General features: G+C 46.4%; 1 protein-coding gene across 1 annotated transcript in view; it reads left to right on the forward strand.

Moving 5' to 3' along the window:
• Irak2 (interleukin-1 receptor-associated kinase 2) overlaps positions 1-21,353 on the forward strand; it is a 64,427-nt gene that overhangs the window by 17,337 nt on the left and 25,737 nt on the right. Inside the window, exon 3 of the mRNA XM_005413066.2 lies at positions 15,646-15,789. Within this exon, the coding sequence (XP_005413123.1) occupies positions 15,646-15,789 (144 nt within the window). The remainder of the gene's footprint in view (positions 1-15,645; positions 15,790-21,353) is intronic.

Consider the following 21,353-nt stretch of genomic DNA (forward strand, 5'->3'; position numbering starts at 1 on the left):
TATCAGGTTGTGTTTCCATCCTTGGGAAATTTTCTGCTATTATTTCTGCAAATATTCTTTTTATGTCAGTTGTGTTGACAGCAGGAGTGCTGTTTCACTGACTCCTATAAGTCGTACATTATTCCTCTTTGCCTCATCTTGCAGCTGTTGAATTCACTTTTCCTGGATCCTTGCTGATTTTATGAGATCCTTTTTTTCAAGGTAGCTAGCTGCCATGCTGTCTTCAAAGTCTGAGATTCTATCTTCAGCTTCATTCAAGCGGTTTTGGCAGCTTTCAATGGCAGCTTTGTTTTCTTGGAAGTCTCTTTGAATCTGGTTCATGCTCTCTAAGTCCTCTCTATATTTTTCATTGAATGCTTCCATCATTGTCTTTGTTCTTCTATTTTCTTGTATGTTTCTTCTTCAGATGTTTTGAACAGTTCTTTCATTATTACTGTCATTTTATTTTTTGCCTAAGAGATTATTTTTGATCTCATCTTTTCTATGTCCTCATGGAGTTGTTTCTTTACTTCCATTGCAATCATTTCAGCTATTTCAGGCATGTGTTTACCGAGTTCTCCTATGTCAATGTCTTCTGGGCTTGTTCTGAGTGGGGTGGAGTTCTGGGATCGTGTTTTAGTCCTTTGTTTTGTCATGTTTGCTATCAGATGCAGAAAGCTCAGTTTCCCTCTTCAGTGGCTGCACAGCAAAGGCCGCTAGTGTCCCTAGTTTTCCTGTTGGTCAGGCTTGCCCCTCAGTGTCCACTGAGAAGCTCTACCTAGTCTGGGGTTTTCCGGCAGTTGTTGATTTGTATCTAGTTATCCCAGGTCTCAGACAAGGCGTTGGTGTCAGCTGATGGCAGATGGTCTGATCCAGCGTCCCCTTGCAGTTCAGGGCATGTGCACGACCCAGACTGTGGTTGCACTGGTGTGACAATCCCGGTCCAGTGGACCTATGTCCCCAGGCAGTTCAGGGTACAGACAAAACCCAGACATGAATTGCAGGGTCGACAGTTTGTGAACCACCTGAGTCTGTGTCTCCAGTCGGTTCAGGACACATACAGGAACCAGATGCAGGTCAGATGGGCAGCAATCACAGACTGCCTGTGCCTGCAACCCCCCAGGGGGTCTGGGTGCAAGTAAAGCACGGACTCAAACCCTGGGAGCAGCAGCTCTTGGAGGATTTGCTCACTTGGTGCAGGGCACGCACACAGAGGGCCCACATGCGAACCCCGGTGAGAGCCGTCCCTGGGGCTTCTGAGTGAGGAATTCCTGTCTGCTGCGGGTGTACGGAGGGCAGAGACTCAGTCTGTAATGGCGGCAGGGTCCTGGGTCGCCTGCTCTGCCCCCAAGAAGTAGATGGGAAATACCTGGCTCTCTCTGTGAGTTTCAGCTGGGAACCATGGTGGAAGCAGGTCACAGCCTGCCTGGTTCTGCTTCTTAGTCAGTTCAGGGCGTGTGCAGGAGCCAGACCTGGGCCACTCAAAGAGCAGTTGCAGACTGCCCGTGCCTGCTTGCTTTGATCGTTTGCTCTCTTCTTTGGTGCCCCGCCCCCCACCAGTAGTTTGACTGACGTCTGCCCGTGTGTTTTCTTTTCATTGGCAGGTGCTAGGCAAGCATTCTGCCAGAGTTCCATCCCAGGCTGCCTTCTTCCGTGTGTATTTTTTGGTCCGTTTGAACTGAGGAAAGGCAGGAATGGTGGTTTGTACTCTCAGCATGAGGAAGTTTGGCAAAACAGTTCATTTTTATAAGAAGAAAACCCTAGTATTTTAAGGGTCTAACTTAACCTCTTGGTTATATTAGTGCCAAAGGTTATGACTGGAGGGGGTGACCCCTTCCTTGCTCCTGCAAATCCTCACATCAGTGTTAGCCTTCACCTTATTTATTTTTGTGGCACTGGGGATTAAACCAAGGGCCTTCACATTTAGTTACACAACCAGTCCTTTTTTACTTTACTGTATTTTATCTATCTATCTATCTATCTATCTATCTATCTATCTATCTATCTATCTATCTCTATTTTTGAGAGAGAGAGGGTCTGCCTTTGTAGCCCAGGCTGACCTTAAACTTGTAGCAGTCCTCCTGCCTCAGCCTCCTGAGTGCTGAGATTGCAGGCATGTGCCACCATGCCTGGCTTTTTTTTTTAATTGTTGAAATGGTCTCCCCAAGTTACTCAAGCTGACCTTGAACTTGGCAAGCCTCCTGCCTCAGTCTTCCAGAGTGCTAAGATCACAGGTGTGCGCTGCTACACCTGGCTTCTTCACTGAGTTTTGGTACTCTGCTGTATGAGCATTCCAGGCTCCCAGCTGTGTATGAAGGGCAGGCTGTGGCAGCTTCACTAGGACCTGTGCTTCTTGCTCGCTGTCTGGCCAGTGGGGCATCCAACTCTGACCTTACATCCCCTCACCACCCATTGGCCAGAACCTTGTTACTGTGCACTCCTAGTTGCAAAATGTAGTCTCTGCCTGAGAGATACGGGCACACTTGACGTGTCTATTACTCTAGAAGGACATATGCATCAGAGAACCAACTAGAAGTCTCTGCCAAAGTCAGTCCCATTTGGCCCCCAAATGTCCACACCTGGTTTCCCACACAAAATGTCCCTGTCCCCAAGGGAGATAGCCCTGCAGTACTCATGAGCCCTTCCCATACCTGAGATAGGACTTGTGGCTGACTCACAGCCCTCCCCATCCATCCACACACAACGACTGGTGCACTGCCCCCAGATGTCCTCTGCGCCTCTGCCCTCACACCTGGCGTTCAGTGGCCGGAGTGGAACGGGAATAAAGCCCCACTTGGAATGAGGAACATGCGGTGGTTGCTTGCCTGTAGTGAGCTGCATGATACGGTTGTGTGCTGGTGGGGATGTGGGTGCTCTGTTCTGCCCAGTTGGCTCTTTTCAGTAGATATGTCCCAAAGCTTCCTAGGCAGAATCGCTTGGGAGCTCTGTTACGCAGCTCAGTGGTAGAGGGCTGGCGTAGCAAGTGAAGCCTGTTTTCCCAGTGCCCCCCAACCCCCTCCAAGCAAACAGATTCGCAAAGCAGTGGGCCCCACCCATCTCATCTTCCAGAGACCCTGGGCGGGCCCAGCAGTCAGTGTTAAGACGACAGGGAGCCTGTGCACCTTCAGGTTGCACCTGCCCGTGAGCAGCCTGGGACTGAGGGGAGCTGGCTAGGTCAGTATTTTCTGCAGCCCTGCCTGAAGAGGAACCCAAGAATGTGTCCTAATTGAGGGTTCCTTGGCTGTCACCCCCACATACCCATTTCCTGCTGGTGTGGCTTGGGGCCTTGAGGAGGGCTGCAGGGGTCAAACAGTCACAAGCTCTTACGAGTCGAGGTCTGTGGCTTCTTTGGCGGTGCGATTCGCAGAAACACCTAGAGGCTTCTGGGCTTTCGGTTCCTGATCAGTCCTCCTGTGGTAATTGCAGCCAAAGACCCAGGCACGGCCTCTCTTGGCACAAATTTCTTGTTTTTGATGAGGTGTGACTTTTATTTATTTATTAATATTTTAAACTTAAGTTTTGGCTTGCAGGGTGGCACACACCTGTAATCCCAGCATGTGGGAGGCTGAAGCAGGAGAATTGCCTCGAGTTTGAGGCCAGCCTGGGCTGCATAGTGAGTTCAAAACTAGCCTGAACTACATAGTGAGACCCTGTCTCCAAAAAAAGTGTATTGATACAGTTTAGATATACAGTACATAGAGATCATATTCATCATAGGGAATTTGTACCTGTGCACACTGATAGTTTTTCATCTGATCTTCACTGGCTCCTGTGCTGTCCTTGCCACCTCTCCAGATTTAACATGTTTGCCTGAGGCCGCTTGTGAAGCCACCTGAAAAAATAAGTTGCGTGGCAAGTTCAAGAGATAAAATTATAAATTTTAGGATAAAGGCATTAACTGGCCTTATTTCCAGTTCTAGAACTGGATAACGCCTTCAAAGAAAGCAGACAAAGTTGGTTTTAAAAGTAGAAAAGGCTGAAGGAAACAGAAACAAGGGGCCCTGGGAGTGTAGCTCAGTGGTGGAGCCCTTGTCCAGCATACAGAGGCCCTGGGTTTAACCCCTAGCAATGAAAAAATAAAAGTAAAAAGGCCTGGGGATGTGACTCAGTACAGAGGCTCTGGGTTCAGCCCTCAGTGCCACACACACACAAGAGGGGACAAGGAGACAGAAGAGTGAACAAATAATCAGGTTGTTTCATCTTTTGTGAAAGGGTTAGAGCAGAAAGACCCTTATGATTATGCCAGTTGAAACTGGTTTGTTGGGGGAAATTTGTTTATTTTTTATTCTTTTTTTTATTTTAAAGAGTAAAAGAAGGATAACAGTAATAGGGGGGCTTACTGAATTACAGACAGAGTGGTAGGAAATTATCAATGGTTGTTGTAGTTGGGGGAAATTTGGCTGAACAGCTTAGCTTTAGTTGGTGACAAAGGTTAGCGAGCATGACCCTGCATTTCATTTTGAGACAGCCTCTTTCTTTGTAGCCTAGGCTAGCCCTGAACTGGCAATTTTGCCTCAGGCACCTGAGTGCTGGGACTATAGGCATGCACCGCCGCCCTTGGCTTCTATTTTGATTTTTAAAAATATTTTGATTAGTACATGTTTACAGTACATCATGTTTATATTCTGTGGAGAATAGGCATCTCTCATATCCAAACATGTGCAACAGACCGATCAGACTGTGGACCAGGAGAGTGGAGCGAAAGTGAGACTGTATTTCTTGATTTTGCAAGAACAAGTGTCAGCTGGGCATGGTGGTTCATGCCTGTAGTTCTAGCACTCAGGCAGCTAGGGTATGAGGATCACTGCAAGTTTGAGGCCAGCTTGAGCTACATAGGGAGACCCTGTTTCAAACAGAACAGAACAGAACAGAAGAGAACAGCACACAGCAGAACGGTTGCCAGACAAGCAAACAGACTGACACACCCAGAGTGCTTACAGTGAGCCCTTGACTGAGCGTGCAGCTCCCTTCCTTTGGCTTTTCTCATTGGCTAAGTGTCTGGGGAGTCCCATCTCCTCTACCCTTGACCTGCTCCCTCTATTTACATTTTGTGGGTTTTAAAAGCAAAGGATTAAGCTGGGGAGGGAGCAGCTTCTTAACTGCCACTGCTTTTCCAGTCAAGTTAGCATAGTGAATGCCATACTTTATGGGTTCTCGACCTCTCCCCTTTGTTTAGAGACCCTTTCAGATGCATGACCTCAGTCACATCCACAGGCTAGTATAGTAGCTTCCTCCTCAGAGTTAAAGACTATCATGAAAACAGACCACTTTAAGTTTCCAGTCCTTTTTCTTTATTTAAATTTTTTTAAAATTAAGTTTATTTGTACATTTTAGGTATATATAATGATCACATCCCTCATAGGGGATTTGTACCTGTGCATGATACATCTTGATTCTTTTTTTCTCATTTCCCTTTGCCCCCTTCAATCTCTCTTCCCCTCTTTGTTTACAAAAGCTTAGTTTCCATTTTTTCCTTCTTTTCTCATTTTTTCCTTCTTCTTCTTCTTCTTTTTTTGAGACTGGGTCTCACAATGCCATTCAGACTGGTCTTGAACTCACTTTGTAGCCCAGGCTGGCCTTGAATTTGCAACTATCCTCCTGCCTCAGCCTCTCAAGTGCTGGGATTACAAACGTGTACCACCATACCCGGTTGTCATTTTTTTTCTGTTGCTTTCCTTTCTGTTCCCCAATCCCTTCTATAGTTCCCCTTCCCCTCTGAACATTTTCTTCCTATTTCAAAACATCTATTATATATTTTAGTCCTTATTTACACTTTTGGTTCCTCACACCAGAGAAACAATGCAGTATTTACATGTGTCCAATTTATTTCACTTAAGAGTATGTTCTCAAGGTGCATCCATTTACTTAGAAACATCTCAAGTTTGTCCTTCTTTATGGCTGAGTAGCACTCCCTTGTTAAAAAGAAAAACAAACTCCTCTATCCATTCATTGATTAGTGGCCATTTGGGTTGTTTCCAAAATTTAGCTATTTAAACTATGTTGGTATAAACAGGGGTGTGCATATATCACTGTGGTATAATGCTTTTAATTTCTTTGGAAAGATGCCAAGAAGGGGAATATCTGGGTTGAATGGAACCTCTGGTTTTATTATTATTATGATTTCCACAATGGTTGCACCAGTCTACACTCCCACCGTTAGTGGAGAGGGGTTCCTTTTTTCCCCACAGCATTTTTCCCTGCCAGCATTTGCAGCATTTGACAAAGTCCAACACCCATTTGTGATTTTAAAAAAGAAAAAACCCTACAGAAATTAGAACAGATGGTCTTTGTTTCAATCTGATAACCGTCTATGACAAACCAACAGCCAACATCATACTAAATGGACACAAACTGAAAGCTTTCACTCTAAAATCAGAAACAGGACATGTCTACTATCATCACTCCTCTTCAGTATAGTTCTCAAAACATTAGCCAGAGCCAGGCATGGTGGCGCATGCCTGTAATCCCAGCACTTGGGAGGCTGAGGCAGGAGGATCATTGTGAGTTTGAGACCAGCCTGGGCTACAAAGTGAGCTCAAGGCCAGCCTGAGCTGCATATCGAGACCATCTCAAAAAGACAAAAAAAAAAAAAAAGAAAAGAAACATTAGCCAGTGAGGTTGAACCTCCTTGGGTCCAGGGACCTGGGCCCATGGTAAGCGGCGACATGGTGAAAAGAGACACCGGAGACCAGGCTGATGGTGCAGATCTATTTTATTGCGGAAGTGCCAGGCGCTTTATAGAGCAGGCTAGAGGCGTGGTTTGGAGGTGGTACTATAGGTGGTGGTGGTGGGGTGGTGCGGAAGTAAGAGGTCAGAGCGGGACAGGCTAGGCGGGCGACTCACTCGGTTTGCTGAGGACATGTCGAGTCTGAGTTTGCTCAGACCCGCTCCTCCGCCACGGCTGTCAACCAGACCTCTGGACCCCTTTTTCCCACAAGCCAGAGCAGTTCAACAAAAGAAAGAAATAAAAGAAATAAGGATAGGAAAGGAAGAGCTTAGTATTATTATTTGCAGATGATGTGATACTCTATATAGAAGACCCCAAAAACTCCACCAAAAGACATCTAGATTTAGTAACCAAATTGAGTTGCATAGCTGGATACAAAGTCAGCACTCAAAAATAAATAGCATTGCTGTACACAAGCAACAACCTCACTGAGAGAGAAATTAGGGAAACCACACCTTTCATAATAGCATCCAAAAAATTGAAATACTTAGGAATCAATATAATGAAGGAAGTAAAAGACCTCTACACTGACAACTACAGTAGTCTGAAAAAGGAGATTGAAGAAGATTCAGAAAATGGCAAGTTATCCCTTGTTCTTGAGTAGGAGAAACCAATTTAGTGAAAATAAAAACCAATTTAGTGAAAACTGTTATACAGATTTAATACAATTCTGATCAAAATTCCAATAGCATATCTCACAGAATTAGAGAAAACAATCCTAAAATTAATTTGGAACTAGAAGAGACCTAGAATAGCAAAAGCAATTCTGGGCAACAAAGGCAAGGCAGGGAGCATCACAATCCCTGATTTGAAATTATATTACAAAGCTACTGTGATAAAAACAGCATGGTACTGGCAAAAAACAGGCCTAAGGATCAGTGGAACAGATGAGGAGATGCCAAAACAATTCCAGACATAATTAGCCACCTTATCTTTGATAAAGGAGCCAAATACCTTCACTGGAAGAAAGATAACCTCTTTCATAAATGGTGCTGGGAAAACTGACTTTCATGTCTCTCACCATGCACTAAATTAAATTTGAAATGGATCAAAAATCTAAATATTAAAACAGAAACACTAAATCTGCTGAAAGATAGAATAGGTAGAAATCTCAAAGACATAATTTTTTTTTATTTTAAAGAGTAAAAGAAGGATAACAATAATGGGAGGGGGCTTACCAAATTACAGACAAAGTGGTAGGAAATTATCAGTGGTTATTGTTTTACATATAGTTGTCTACAGGATAGTTTCTCAGGAAAACAAATAGACAAATAATAGTTACAGACAAAAGAGGTAGGAGATTATCAATAGTTGTACTCTACTTAGGTATCTTCAAAAGAAAATAAATAGAACTACACATGAGTGACCTATTGAATAATCATTAACTATTCTCAGTGGTTATTGTAGGAAACACATAATAATAAACATGCATCCATTTATGAAATAGGATAGGAACAATACAAACATTACAGAGTTATGGATAGATTAGTAGGAAAATATCAATGACTGCTGTAATACATGGTGATATCTTAGAAGTGGTTTCTCAGGAAGACAGAGATATGCAAGAAGGATCTAGCAAGTAGTTACAGCCTAAGGGCTGTCAAAAACCAAGTGAGCCATCTGAGGCGAAAGCCATTTTTTGTAGCGTTTTCTTTCCAGCCTCGCATCACATTGGGACCCCACAACCAGTTAGTGTCCTCTCCCCAACTGTCAGCACAGGCAGCAGGAATCCTGCTGCAGACTTCTCCGGAGCTCCACCACAGCCTATACTGTCAGGGGAAGAATGGCTTCCAGGGAGTCTCCGCAAGTATTGTGCAAGGTCCTCCTGGTTTCCAGCTTCCGAGCAGCTCTCATGACCCCAGTCCTCAGGACCTCTGACTCCTCGGGCTTAGTCTGCATTCTCATGTTCTCTGAGTCCTTGTCCAGCAGCTGCTCCCCTGCTGACTCTGGACCTTTCTGGTTCTCAATGGCAGGAGCAAGAGTGGCCTGTTGTATGGCATGTATTCCCAGGGGTTTTTCCATTTGAATGTTTCACACACATCCCAGGGTGGGCATTTGCAGCCAGTGCATGGTGGGCCAATTGTGTCATTGTTTCTCTGTGTCATGATAGTTTTCAGTTGAGCGGCGGCAGCCGACCTAAGGGCTGGCGCGCAACAGCACTCGCCACCGCATGGCTCCCTGTGCGCCGGGGGCCCTCCCTCCGGGGGCCTATGAGGCAGGAAGCTAGCCAGCTGGAAGACAGGCGCTCTCTGCCCGTGGCTCCCCAAGCGCCGGAAGCCCTCCCTCTGGGGGCCTAGGAGGTGGGGAGTGAGCTGCAGGTCGGAAGACCTGCGCTCCCCGCCTGTGGCTCCCTGGGTGCCGGAGGCCCTCCCTCCGGGGGCCTACGAGGCGGGGAGCAATCTGGCGGTTGGAAGAGTGGCGCTCCCCACCCCTCAAAGACATACATGATGTAGGAAAAGACTTCATGAACAAAACCCTGATCACACAGGAATTATCACAATGAATCAACAAGTAGGATCTTACTAAAAAGCTTTTGTAAGCTGGGCATGGTGCTGCACGCCTGTAATCCCAGCACTTGGGATCTGAGGCTGGAGGATCATGCTGAGTTCGAGGCCAGCCTGGACTACAAAGTGAGTTTAAGACCAGCCTGAACTACATAGCAAGACCCTGTCTCAAAAAGACGAAAAAAGGAGAAGCTTTTGCACAGCAAGAGAAACCAACATAGTGAAAAGAACCCACAGTGTGGGGAAGAAATTTTAGCCAGCTGTTTCTCAAAGGATTACTACTTAGGATCTATAAAGAACTCAAAAAAATCAGAACCCTCCCCTGATTTAAAGACCCAGTTGAAAAATTGGCATCTGAAATGAATAGACATTTCTCAAATGAAGAAGTAGAAATGGCAAATAAATATATAAGAAATGTTCAACATCACTGGTCATTCGAGAGATACAAATTAAAACAACGCTGAGATTCCATCTCCAGAAAGAATGGCTATTGTCAAGTTTCTGTTTCTTACACATTCCTTCTGTGGAGTTGGTGCATGTACATGACACACCTTAGTTCTTTTTTGTACCCTTTTAACTCGTACCTTTTCTCTTTCTTCCACCGTCTCTTGATCCCCTTCCCATTTGAGAAACACCTGTCTGCCTACTTTATCTAGCTTTTATATTTCCTTTTAATTATACTTTGGGGCCGGGCGTGGTGGCGCACCCCTGTAATCCCAGCACTCGGGAGGCTGAGGCAGGAGGATTGCCGCAAGTTAGAGGCCAGCCTGGGCTTCCTGGTGAGTTCAGGGGCATCCTGAACTATATACCAAGACCCTGTCTCAAAAAAACTAAACAACAACAACAACAAAAAGAATTTACCGAGTGCTTACAATGTGTCAGGTTCCAGGCCGCAGGCAGCTGGCCTTTTCTAGTGAGCAGTGGGGAAACAGTGATGCACCCAGGCAGACCCCTGTGCTGAGCCACTGTGTGAGCTCGAGACCTCTGCAGAAGCCCTGAGGTTGAGCTTAAGCTCTGAGGGTGGTGGGCTGGCGATGCAGGGACCCCTGGACTCTTCCCGAGGTGGGTCTGACCTGGGGCAGGCGGGTGCATGTTTGAGGCCCAGGCGGAGGACAGCAGGGGAGAGTGGTCATTGTTGACCGCAGCTGGAGAAGGAAGGCTCAGGCCACCCAGTGCCATGGAGACCAGTGCTAGGAGTTTGCTGTCTGATGTTGGGATGACGGCTGGACCTTTGCTGTGTTTTTGCTTTCTTCAAGGCCTCCTCTGTCTATACGCCAAGCTCCTTTGCTTGGCCTGTCACTCACTCTGCTTTGTGAATGGAGTGTTGCTTAGTCTAGAACCCTAAACAGAGCTGGGAATGATTAAGGCTGGGTCCGATGACATGAACCTGTCCCAGTTCCTTGGGAGGCTGACACAGGAGAGTTTGAGACCAGCCTGGGCAGCATAGGCAACATAGCAAGAACTTGTCTCAAAGGAAAAAAAAGATTTTTTTTCTTTTTCTTTTTTTAAAAAACCAAGCAATTTATTAATATCTGCTATTATTACATTTTTTAAAAAGCGGGTGGGTGAGGACTGGGATAAACTCTAGCCCCATGGTAGGGTAGAGGCTTACCATGTAGGAGGTTTGGAGTTGATTCCCCAGCAACAAAAATAAGGGCTGGGAATATATAGCTCAGTGCATGAGGCCCTGGGTCAATTCCGAGCACCCTCCCCCTCCCCCTCCCCCAAATAGAGTTTTTTTTTTTTTATCATCCAGCTTCAGAGTAGATGTTGGCCTGCACCTGTGATCCGGTTTACTCAGGAGGCTGAGACAGAAGGATTGAAGTTAGAGGCCAGCCTGGGCAACTTAGCCAGACCCTGACTTGGGAGGTGACCAGGCTTCCCCTTCCTCTTGCGGGGGGTTTTCTTTTTAGGTTGTGCAGTTCTCACGCAGCCTCTTGGTGGTTGTGCAACCCAGCAGCTTTAAACTCTGGGTTTGGCCTCACTGTAGTCATTTCCTCCTGGAGAGGGCTGTGACTGAGGGGAATTCTGGGCTGCTGCTCAGATGCGTTGGAGGAGGACGAGCCACCCTCTCCCCACCAGCCCTCCAGTTTCGGTTTGCACAGGGCTTACCGTCCCCCAGGGAACAACGCAGCTCCCCACAAACCCTGGGGCTGCAGCCAGGAGTCAGACCTGTGGGTTCTGGGGGTGACCCGGTTACGTGTGGCTTTGGCTAGCGAGCACTTTCCTCGGCACTTCTGTGACCTTTTTTATAGGTTGGGAATTGAGGTTCACAAAGGAGGTAACTGCCCAGCATTGTGTGGCTTGTGAGTCATGGGGCTGAGGTCGCAAGGCAGGTTCACTTGACCCTCAGCTGGACTTGGAGATGGCACTAAATATTGTCAAGCCTCACTGCCCCACTCTGAAAGCCGGTAGAGGCGTTTTTCCTTCTGCTTTGCTTATAAATAAAACCAGGAAGCTTTAAAACTAAGGGATGGTGATTTATTTTTTTAATGATGCATCAGCTAGGTGTGTTACACACGCCTGTGATGCCAGCCCGCTGGAGGCCAAGGCAGGAGGATCGAAAATTTGAGCCCTGCCTGGGCAACATAGTGATATGCTGTCTCAAACAAAACTAAAAAAAGTGCTAGGGCATAGCTCCCTGTGAAGGTCCTTGGTTTAATCTCTAGTACTGCAAAACAGAAAGCCCAAACAAACAAAAAAACTGGTCCCTAAGTTTTTAGAGGGACCTTATGAGTGGGGTTGAAGTGAACTCCTGTTTATCAGACTCCTGTTGTGTAATAAGCTGTCGTAACTAGTGCTCATTGTATTGTAACACGAGCCCTGAAATCTCAGTTGTTCCACACAATGAAGTTGGATTTCTCCTATGAAATCTAATGCAGGTCCCTCTGTGCATTTTGTTTTTTAACCCCGGGGAGTCTACATCCCCGGCCCTTGTACTTTTTGTTCTGAGACAGGGTCTTGTGTAGTCACTAAGTTGCCCAAGTTTGAACTTTGATCCTCTGGTCTCGGCCTTCTCCAGTGCTAGGATTACAGGGGTGTACATGAATGCCCAGCTCACCTCCTGTGTTCTTGAAGCCTGATGCCAAGTGTGTTGGTATCACAGGGCTTTTGGGGTCCCTGTGGTAGGAAGAGAGGAAGGGAAGAGGTGCAGCGGATGCCGATTGCTTTGCCCTGCAGTGGCAGGGAGCACCTCTGGCCAGAACTAGTCACACCACTCCAGTCGGGTTGCCAGGGAGGCTGGGAGATGAGTGGAAGTGGTGGACATGGATTAACCTGCCCCAGTTCCCGGATCTGGGCAAGGCTCTGCTGAACCATGATTGGTGAGGGCCCTTGAGGTCTGATCTTGCCCAGCTCTTACATCCCATCTCCTCACTGTCCTTTTGCTCCTGCAGCTCAGCCAGGAGGGTTGACCTGCACTTGAGCAGAACCAAAGGCCCACTTGGGGCCTTTGCACATGTTGTTCCTGGAGCACTGCCCCCATGCGCTGTACTCTGTCTTCCTGTGGCTGACCCTTTCCATCTCTTGGGACTCTGCCTTGTGGCACATGCTCAGTGGAGCGTGCCTTGACTGCCCTGTTTGAGTAGATCTCTTAGGCCCACCTCCCCAAGCTTCTTTTCAGGATGAGTCCCCTCACTTTAAAATGGCACATCTCTTTTTTTGTTTATTTTGTACTACTGGGGATTGAACCCAGGCTTTCACCAAGCTCTACCACAGAGAGAGACTCCTAGTGTCTTGGTAGCTTTTGCATAAGTGGCTTGATGTCAGGATTCTATGCATGGTGATGAAGGGTGGCATCCTGTCCCCAGTACAGGGCACACATGAGGTGAGGCAGAATGAGTCACCTCAGTGGCCGGGGAGGTTCTCTGAGAGCCTGGAACAGAGCCTTAGTAAGACAAGCCCTGTAGTCAGACTCATCCGACTTTGTGTCTAGCTAGAGCTGGGGAGTTTTGGATGGTACGTGCTGTGCATGCACGCGTCTGTGTCCAGGAGGGTCAAGCTGAGGGATGAGAAGGGAAAAGAAAAGTGGGCCCAGAAAGCTCCAAGTGTCTGTGGGGTGGGCAGCTGACCAGGGTTCTTTGGGTATAGCGGAACTGCTTCCGTTTGCTCTAGAAGGGATCCATTCCAGCCAGAGTCAGCTGAAGAATAAACACAAATGAATAAATATTGCGTCACTGACTTGAGGGGTGTGTGTGGGGGTCCAGAGTGCCTTCATCAGGCACGGACTCTGTGGCAGAGTCCCCTCTACTGCAGGGTGCAGGGCTGCTTGGCCTCTACTTGTGTCCCTCAGCAGGGAGGAGGTCCAGGCCCCTGGGGCAGCCAGGGCCTCAGTGAGCACAAATACTCACTGCAGGAAGCACAGCCTGAGCAAACAGACCATGCGAAGCAGCTGTCCTCACTTTCCCTTGCCTCAGGGTTAGCCTTAGCCCCTGAGCAGCTGTTTGAGTTTCAGAGCTGCAGGTAAGGTTGGACGATGGTGACAGTAACAGTGGTGAGCAGTAGCAGCTTGTGTCCCCTGAGCAGTTGCTGTGTCTTCAGAGCAGCTGTGAGGGTGGTGGAGGGCCCAGCTCCTGGTCTCATTTATCTGATGGTTGCCTTGATAGTGAGCCTGCCAGCAGAGTCTACGGAGGCCATGAGCTTATTGGTTGGCTTGCGGTTAGTGGTTCACACTCATTAGAGAGCCTGGGACACTGTGAGAGTACAGAGCAGAGAGACAAAGAAGTCACTATCAGCCAACCTCAGTGAGCGTGAGGGGCAGAGAGGGCTTCTGCCTGCACCTTCTATCCCGCCACAGAGCCACTGGCCGACATAGTACCAGTGGCCAGGACTCTGTGTCAGCCTGCCCCTTGGGTGGCTGAGAGGGAACCTGGGTAGGAAGAGCTTCACCACCTCACCTGCACATGTGTGGCTCACTGGCCTCCTCCTGCCCTTGCTGATGGCTTTATTCCTTGGTGTGGCAGCTTGAAAGAATGGGTGTTGCATCTGCTCAGTGGCCAGAGACCAGGCTTCCAGGGGGTGAGGACAGGAAGGCCACCTGTTCTCTGTCTGGTGGTTTTGAGTGTGGGAAGTGAGGCAGAGGCCTGTCCTGTCCCTTCCAACTCAGATTGGTGTCAGCAGCTCTGCAGCAGAAGTGAAGACGTCCAGCCGGGCGTGGTGGCGCACACCTGTAATCCCAGCACTTGGGAGGCTGAGGCAGGAGGATCGTTGCAAGTTCGAGACCAGCCTGGGCTACAAAGTGAGCTCAAGGCCAGCCTGAACTGCATAGTGAGACCCTGTCTCAAAAAAAAGACCAAAAAAAAAAAAAAAAAAAAAAAAAAAAAAAAAAAAAGAAGTGAAGATGTCCAGTACCTCCTGCTTTGCTTTCTTTTCCTTGTAGCACTGGGGCTTGAACCCAGGGCCTCACACATGCTAGGCTAGCACTGTACTCCTGAGCCATACCCAACAGTAGATGTGATGTTTGTATACAGGGTTCTTTGTTTGCATTTAGAAGACCTTTAAACCCAAAGCTCATTGAGATGATTTTCTCAGGAAACTTGGACCTCTTCAGGGAACTGATACTGGGCTGGCAGCTGACAACAGCATGGGGTTGTGGCCCTCCACGTGTGACTTCGGTGCCTCCTGTGTAGGGCATCTTCCTGTGTGCGCTAAAGGCTTCCTCAGAGCTCTGAGATGCTGGGTGGAGCTGGTGTCCCCTGCGCTCACAGAACCTGTGGGTTTTTCCAAACCCATGCCAAGGGGAAGTGATCACTCTTCGGGAAGGAGGTGACCACGGCAGCCAGTTCCCTGTCCCCCTAGGTTGTTATATTGCATCACTTCATCTGCTCTGACCTCAGTTCCTTGTCTCCAGCAAGGACGGAACACAAAGGTGTTAAAGATGCATTGGGCTTGGCCAGCCCTGGCCCAGTGGGCTCTCAGCAGACAGAACTGCCGGGTATAGGAGCCCATCTGTAACACGGGGCAAAGCTTGTGTGTCTCAGCTGGAGGTAGAGAAGCTGTACTTCAGCCAGGGCTGTTAAGATCAAGGGTTAGAGGGTTGGGCATTTTATTGTTTTATTTTTCATTTATTTTGTGCAGAACTGGGCGTGGAAGTCAGGGCCTCAGGCCTGCTAGGCAAGTACTCAGGACAGCCCTGGGATATAAGCAAGCAGATGAGTTCCTCTTTGTAGGTGGGGAAGAGAGGCTCAGAGATGGGAGTAACTTGTCTGAGGCCATAGAGTTGGCCAGGTGTGTGTGATGCAGGATGTCAGAGTGGGGCCATCGCGGGACTGTCATGTCCAGTGCCCACACTGTGCCAGTGAGGAGGCCACAGCTCAGGAGAGACTCACTCAGGCACACTGAGTCTGTGGTGGAGCTTGGAGTGGAACCTAGGTTTCTGATCTTAGTAGTTGTCCCACATCATGACATGACAGTGACCTTCCTTCCACCTTGTTCCAGGGAAACAGGGTCCTGATACCAGCTCTTCCCTGCCAGCCTTCCCAGGGGCTGTGCTGCCAGGTCCTGTGGCAGCTTCCCTAAGATGCAGCAAGGAGGAGTGGGATGTGGGGGAACTCCTGGAACCAGCCGCCTTTCAGGGACCAGGTATTCTCAATTTTATTTATTTATTTATTTATTTATTTATTTATTTATTTATATTTCAATTTTAAAGAGAATAATTTAAAAAAAGAACAATAGCAAAATACCAACAATGTAGACAGAAACAAAACAAAGCAAAAACAATGAACATGATGCAAGGTTTTGAACAAAATGATAGGAATTGACAGTGGTTGTTATATTGCATATTGTTATCTTCAGCGAAGTTGCTCAGATTACCAGATGTAAGAATGCGAGATTGATCAAACCATTAAAGAGAATAAAAAATAAAAACAAAAGAAACATTAAAAGTGATACAGAGTTTCACTAGACAAGATGGTAGGAATTCACCAGTGGTTGTTATATTGCATATTGTTGTCTTGAAATTAGTTGTTCAGATTTCCAGATATAAGCATACAAATGTGTAGTTACAGCAAATTTAAGGAAATGAAGGTGGATCTGTAACAGTGGTGGTGAACCTATGGGACACGTATTACTGTATTTTTCTTTAAGACAAAAGATGTTAGGGGGCTGGGGATTTAGCTCAGCGGCAAAGCGCCTGCCTGGCAAGCGCAAGGTCGTAAGTTCGGTTCCCGGTACCGGAGAAAAACCCAAAAACCCAAAAACCCAAAAAAAAAAAAAAAAAAAAAAGAGAAAAGATGTTAATGTATACATTTTTTTTCTTTAAACTAAAACCAGCATTCAGGTTTAATTGCAGTGTTGCCACTTTGCTATAAATAAGTGGGTTCTGGGTTGTAGTTTAGCACACAGTCTCTAAAAGGTTCACCATCACTGGCCTATATGAATCTCAGCATACAGGACCAAACTTGGAAGTGGCAGTGGGAGATAGTAAAATTAATAACAGTCATAACCATAAAGGATAGTTAGCAGTGATGGAGATAAGTGTGTATATGTGGAAACGTGTTCACACACAGAGAGTGAAGCACAGGAAAAAAAGCCACGTGGTGGCACATGCCTGTAGTCCCATCTCTGAGGGGGTTGAGGTGAGAGAATCATTTGAGCCCATGAGTTTGACATCAGCCTTGACAGCGTAGCGAAACTGTCTCAAAAAATAAAAAGCAAAGCAGACAAAAGAGCAACCTGGATGCATATTGTACATGCATACCTGTACTTGGGAGGATGAGGCAGGGTGACTGTGAGTTTATGGCTAGCTTGGCCTACAATAGCAAGTTCAACTTTACTGTATAACATAACAGGACCTTGCTGAGAAGAAAGGGAAAAGGAGGGAGAGGGAGGGGAGGGATTAAAAGGAAGCAAGGAAAAGAAAAGAAATGATTAAAACCCCACCAAATAAAAAAAAAAAAAAGTAAAAATAATCAGGTAATAAAAGAATATGTACGGGGGGGGGTATAGCTTAGGGGCAGGGTGCTTACTTAGCACCTGTGAGGCCCTGAGTTCAATCCCTAGTACCAGGAAAGAAAGAAAGAAAAAACCCAAATCAAAACACATATGCATGCACACACGCACGTGCACACACACACCCTGAAAGACTGCACACATACACTTACCACCCTTTTGCTTTGATGCTACCAGGGACTGCTGCAGGGCTTCTACCTGCTAGGCAGAGCTCTACCACTGAGCTGCACCCGGTGCCCCCATTTATCACCATTTTTCTCAAGAAAAAGATAACTCAGTAATCATGGGCCTTTCTCTGCACCAGACCCCACTGTAAATATTTCACAGATATTGACTTATTCAATCCTCAGCCACTGTGTGAGTTGGCTGTTGTTTTTTCCCTTCTTAACACTGAGGGTGAGGACAAGGACAAGGATGCTGTGGCACTAAGGTTAAACCAGGCTAAGCTCAGGCCTCCCGGCGTGTGTGGCTCTGAGCTGGTGTCTGTCAGTCTGGGTCTGGGCCTCACAGCTGTGCTCTGGGGCATGCAGGGTACCATCTTTTACCTTCCTCCCCGCTGCCAGCTGTGGGACTGCTGCTTGGCCCAAGGGCCCCAGTGGCACAGAGAAAGAAAGTAACTTGCTTGAGGGCACATGGGTAGAAGGCAGCATCCACACCTGGGCCTTGAGTGCTTATCACAGCTGCTGTGCACACTGCTAGCTCAGACCTCGAAGCCTCCTTTAGACTTGTCTCCACTTCCAAGGGCAATAGGGTCATTTGACAGATGGCAAGAGGATACAGCCCCCATGTGACTTTATCCAGAAACTGATACTCAGTGCTGTGTCTCTGTTCTCACTGCCTCTGCCCTGGAGCCTGGCCTCCCTTCCCCTCCTGCGGCCACCTGAGCAGCAAGTGCCAGATCCTAGACCCAAGCGGTTTCAGAGACAGAGACAGCACGGCCAGGATGAGCAGGGTTTAGGTATTTGAGTTCTAACGCTGCCATTTTCAGCAGAAGGATTGCTCTGCCTCCCTATACCTCAGTTTCTTCATCTGTAAAACAGAGATAAGAACAGAACTGTGGGAGTCAGTGATCTCTCCGTGGTTCCCGGGAGAAAATGGTGAGAGGATATAGAAAATAAAGACAAGAGACGATAGCCAGGGTCTGGTGGAGTTACCTCTTGCCTGATGAGCAAGAGGACTGACTCCAACAGTAGGGACGTTTATTTTATACACTTGCAAAGTAGTATCATGAGAGATAATGTTGCCTAGTGACTAAGACTAAGACTATAATTGTCCAAGGAGGATACTTTTTTCAATACTGAGGTAGCTTGACTGCCTGAGGCACTCTGGATCTGTCCCACCCTCTCACACATGACCAACAACCGACTCCAGCGGCTTCCAACACAGAACCTTTGGCACTCTGTTGTAAAGAGCCATACTTGTCAGTGCTGCCACCATGGAAGTGCTCATGAATGTTAGGGTGTATTAGGAATGTGCCAGGTGGGAAGTACTTCAAAGAATCAACAACTGAGATCTCATCTTATTGAAAAGTTTTTGCATGTCAAAAGAAATCACCAATAGGGTGAAAAGAAAACCCACAAATTGGGAAAAAATTTTAGCCAAGATAATTGTACTACTAATTTCTATTGGTTTATTGAAAGGAACAGTTAATGTGTAATTGTTTGATCAGTCTTACATGCCTATGTCTGGTTATCTGAGTAACTACTGTGAAGATAACAATATGTAATATAACAACCACTGTTAATTTCCTATCAACTTGTTTTGAAATTCTGTATCATTTTTATTGTTTTTATGTTGTTTTGTTTATGCCTTTGTTTTTTGTTATTTTGTTTTTTATATTTTCTCTTTAAAATAAAAAACATATGTATATATAAGTACCGCTGGGATAAGTGTATTGCTGATGTCTGTTGGTTTATTGCAAGGAACAGTTAATACTTAAAGTTTTTTTTCTCTTGACCAATTTTACATGCTTATATCTGGTAATTGGAACAACTCATTTGAAGACAACAATATGCAATGTAACAACCATTGCTGAATTCCTACCATCTTCTTTAATGAAGCTCTGTATAGTTTCTAATGTTTTTTATTGTCTTTAATTGCTTGATCAATCTTACATTCTTACACCTGGTAATCTGAGCAACTTCACTGAAGATAACAATATGTAAAATAACAACCATTGTTAATTCCTATCATCTTGTTTTGAAATTGTTTTTGAATTGTTTTGTTTTTGTCTTCATTGTTGCTATTTTGTTATTTTTTTCTCTTTAAAATAAAATTAAAAAAGAAAAAAAAAGGAATGTGCTGGGCAATCTAATGGGCTGAATCTAGAAAGTGAACTGCAAGCTCAGGAGTCTGTATTATACCCTGTAGCTAAAAGATACCTAAAAAAGAAAAACACTGTGCAGGCTTTTGATCAGCAATTAAAGATAAGGGGAGAAGGGGCTGGGATGTAGCCCAGCATGTGCAACACTAAGTTCACCCTTGTACTACATAGATACATAAATTCATGATAAGGGGAAATGGTCCTGTGGCAAATGTGGTGCTGGGTGTTGGCCAGAGGGAAAAACAATAAGGAGAATTCTAGGGCAGCGCCAGTGAGGATGAGGATGTAACAGGTAAAGCACTTCCTTCTGATATTCCTTGTCTAGGTTACTGGAAAAACAAGTATCACCTTCACTGTCAGCCTTTGCACTCTCTTGATTGGTCCTGGCTGGCAGATATGCCCAGGCAGGTTGAGATAATTATGTATTGTGCAGAGACGGGAAGTTGATTGTCTGGAGTAAACCAAGCTGAAAATAGAGTAATTATGACTTCATCAGACCTCGCGTAGCCTGCCATGTCTTGGGAAAACCCCGTGTTCCACACTAGAAACCCAAACTGGAGCCAGCACTGGTGCTGTATCCGCCAGCGTAAGCCTGCGCAGAGGTGCTCTGCGGGCGAAAGCAGAGGCTTTAGAGGGCCCCACAGGAAATGTTTCTGTTTTCAGTAAAAGCCCTGGTGTTCAGAGAGCTAAGTCCCAGGGTTTGGGCTTCTGCAGCTGCCCTGGCCTGTGTAAGTGGGGCAGATCTGTCTTGTTCCCTTTCCTTCTGTGAGGTGCACGCCAGTCCTGCTTCCCACCTCTTAGGAGCAGTGTGCGAGCATGTATGTGTGTGCATGCATGCCTGTGTGTCCGTGTGTGTGTTCTTCTCATGGAAAATCTTTCATGTAGAAGCAATGGTAGTGTACAGTGGGGCCGCCTGCGCCTTCACCTGGGTGTCCCATGTAGCCCATCTTGCTTTGCCAGCTGTTTATATCTGCCTCCTCCCTTCCATCGGATATTTATTGTAGAACAGTTTTATATGGTGTTATGATTTGGGTCTAGATGTCCTCAAAGCTTCATGTGGGCAGGGGTGGCAGGCTCTTTGGAGGCAGCTAAATCTAGAGTGTGTGGTTGATTGGTAGTGCAATGCTGAGATTAAAGGTTCTGGGATTAAGGGTGAGTTATTGGTGGATCAGCCCACTGATGGGTTGGACACTGCCCTAATCCCAGTAGACTGGATACATAATAAGGGACAGAAAGGGGCTTGTTCCCCTCCCCCTTGCTCCTTTGCTATCTTCCTCTTCCATGAACTGTTGCCCCTCTGCCATGTGTCCCTCTACCTTGGAGCCAGCTGATTATGGACTGAAACCTCTACAGTGAGCTAAATAAACTTTTCCTTCCTTTAGGTGTCAGACATTTTGTCTCAGCAGTGGGAAAAGTAAGTAAGACAAAATTTGGTTCCAGGAGTGGTGTTGATGCTATGACTATACCTGACCATGTAGTTCAAGATCCTTTGGGAATGGGTTGTGGGAACAGTTTATAAAGGTTCAGAGATGCTAGCTGAAAAAGCAGGGCTGGAATGCTTGAAGCTGTTCTGTATGGAAGATTTCTGGTCAGAGCTCAGAAGACTAGAAGGCTGACAGAAATCCTACCAGTAAAGACCAGGACTACATTGGTTGTTGGACTCCAGATGATGTGTGTTATGGCTTGGCAGAAAGTTTGTCTATATTTTGCTTGTGTCCAGAGACTTTGCCTGAGACTGAGATGAAGGGTGTCAGACTAATTAATCTTTTTAAAATTTTTTTTATTTTTAATTTAAAAAATTTTTTTTCAGACTAATTAATCTTGTACAAGAAATTTCAAGGTAGTTGAATGTTGAAGCAGTGGCATGGCTACT

This window comes from Chinchilla lanigera, unplaced genomic scaffold, assembly GCF_000276665.1.
Source record: "Chinchilla lanigera isolate Chin_1 unplaced genomic scaffold, ChiLan1.0 scaffold00160, whole genome shotgun sequence".
NCBI classification, from domain to species: Eukaryota; Metazoa; Chordata; class Mammalia; order Rodentia; family Chinchillidae; genus Chinchilla; species Chinchilla lanigera.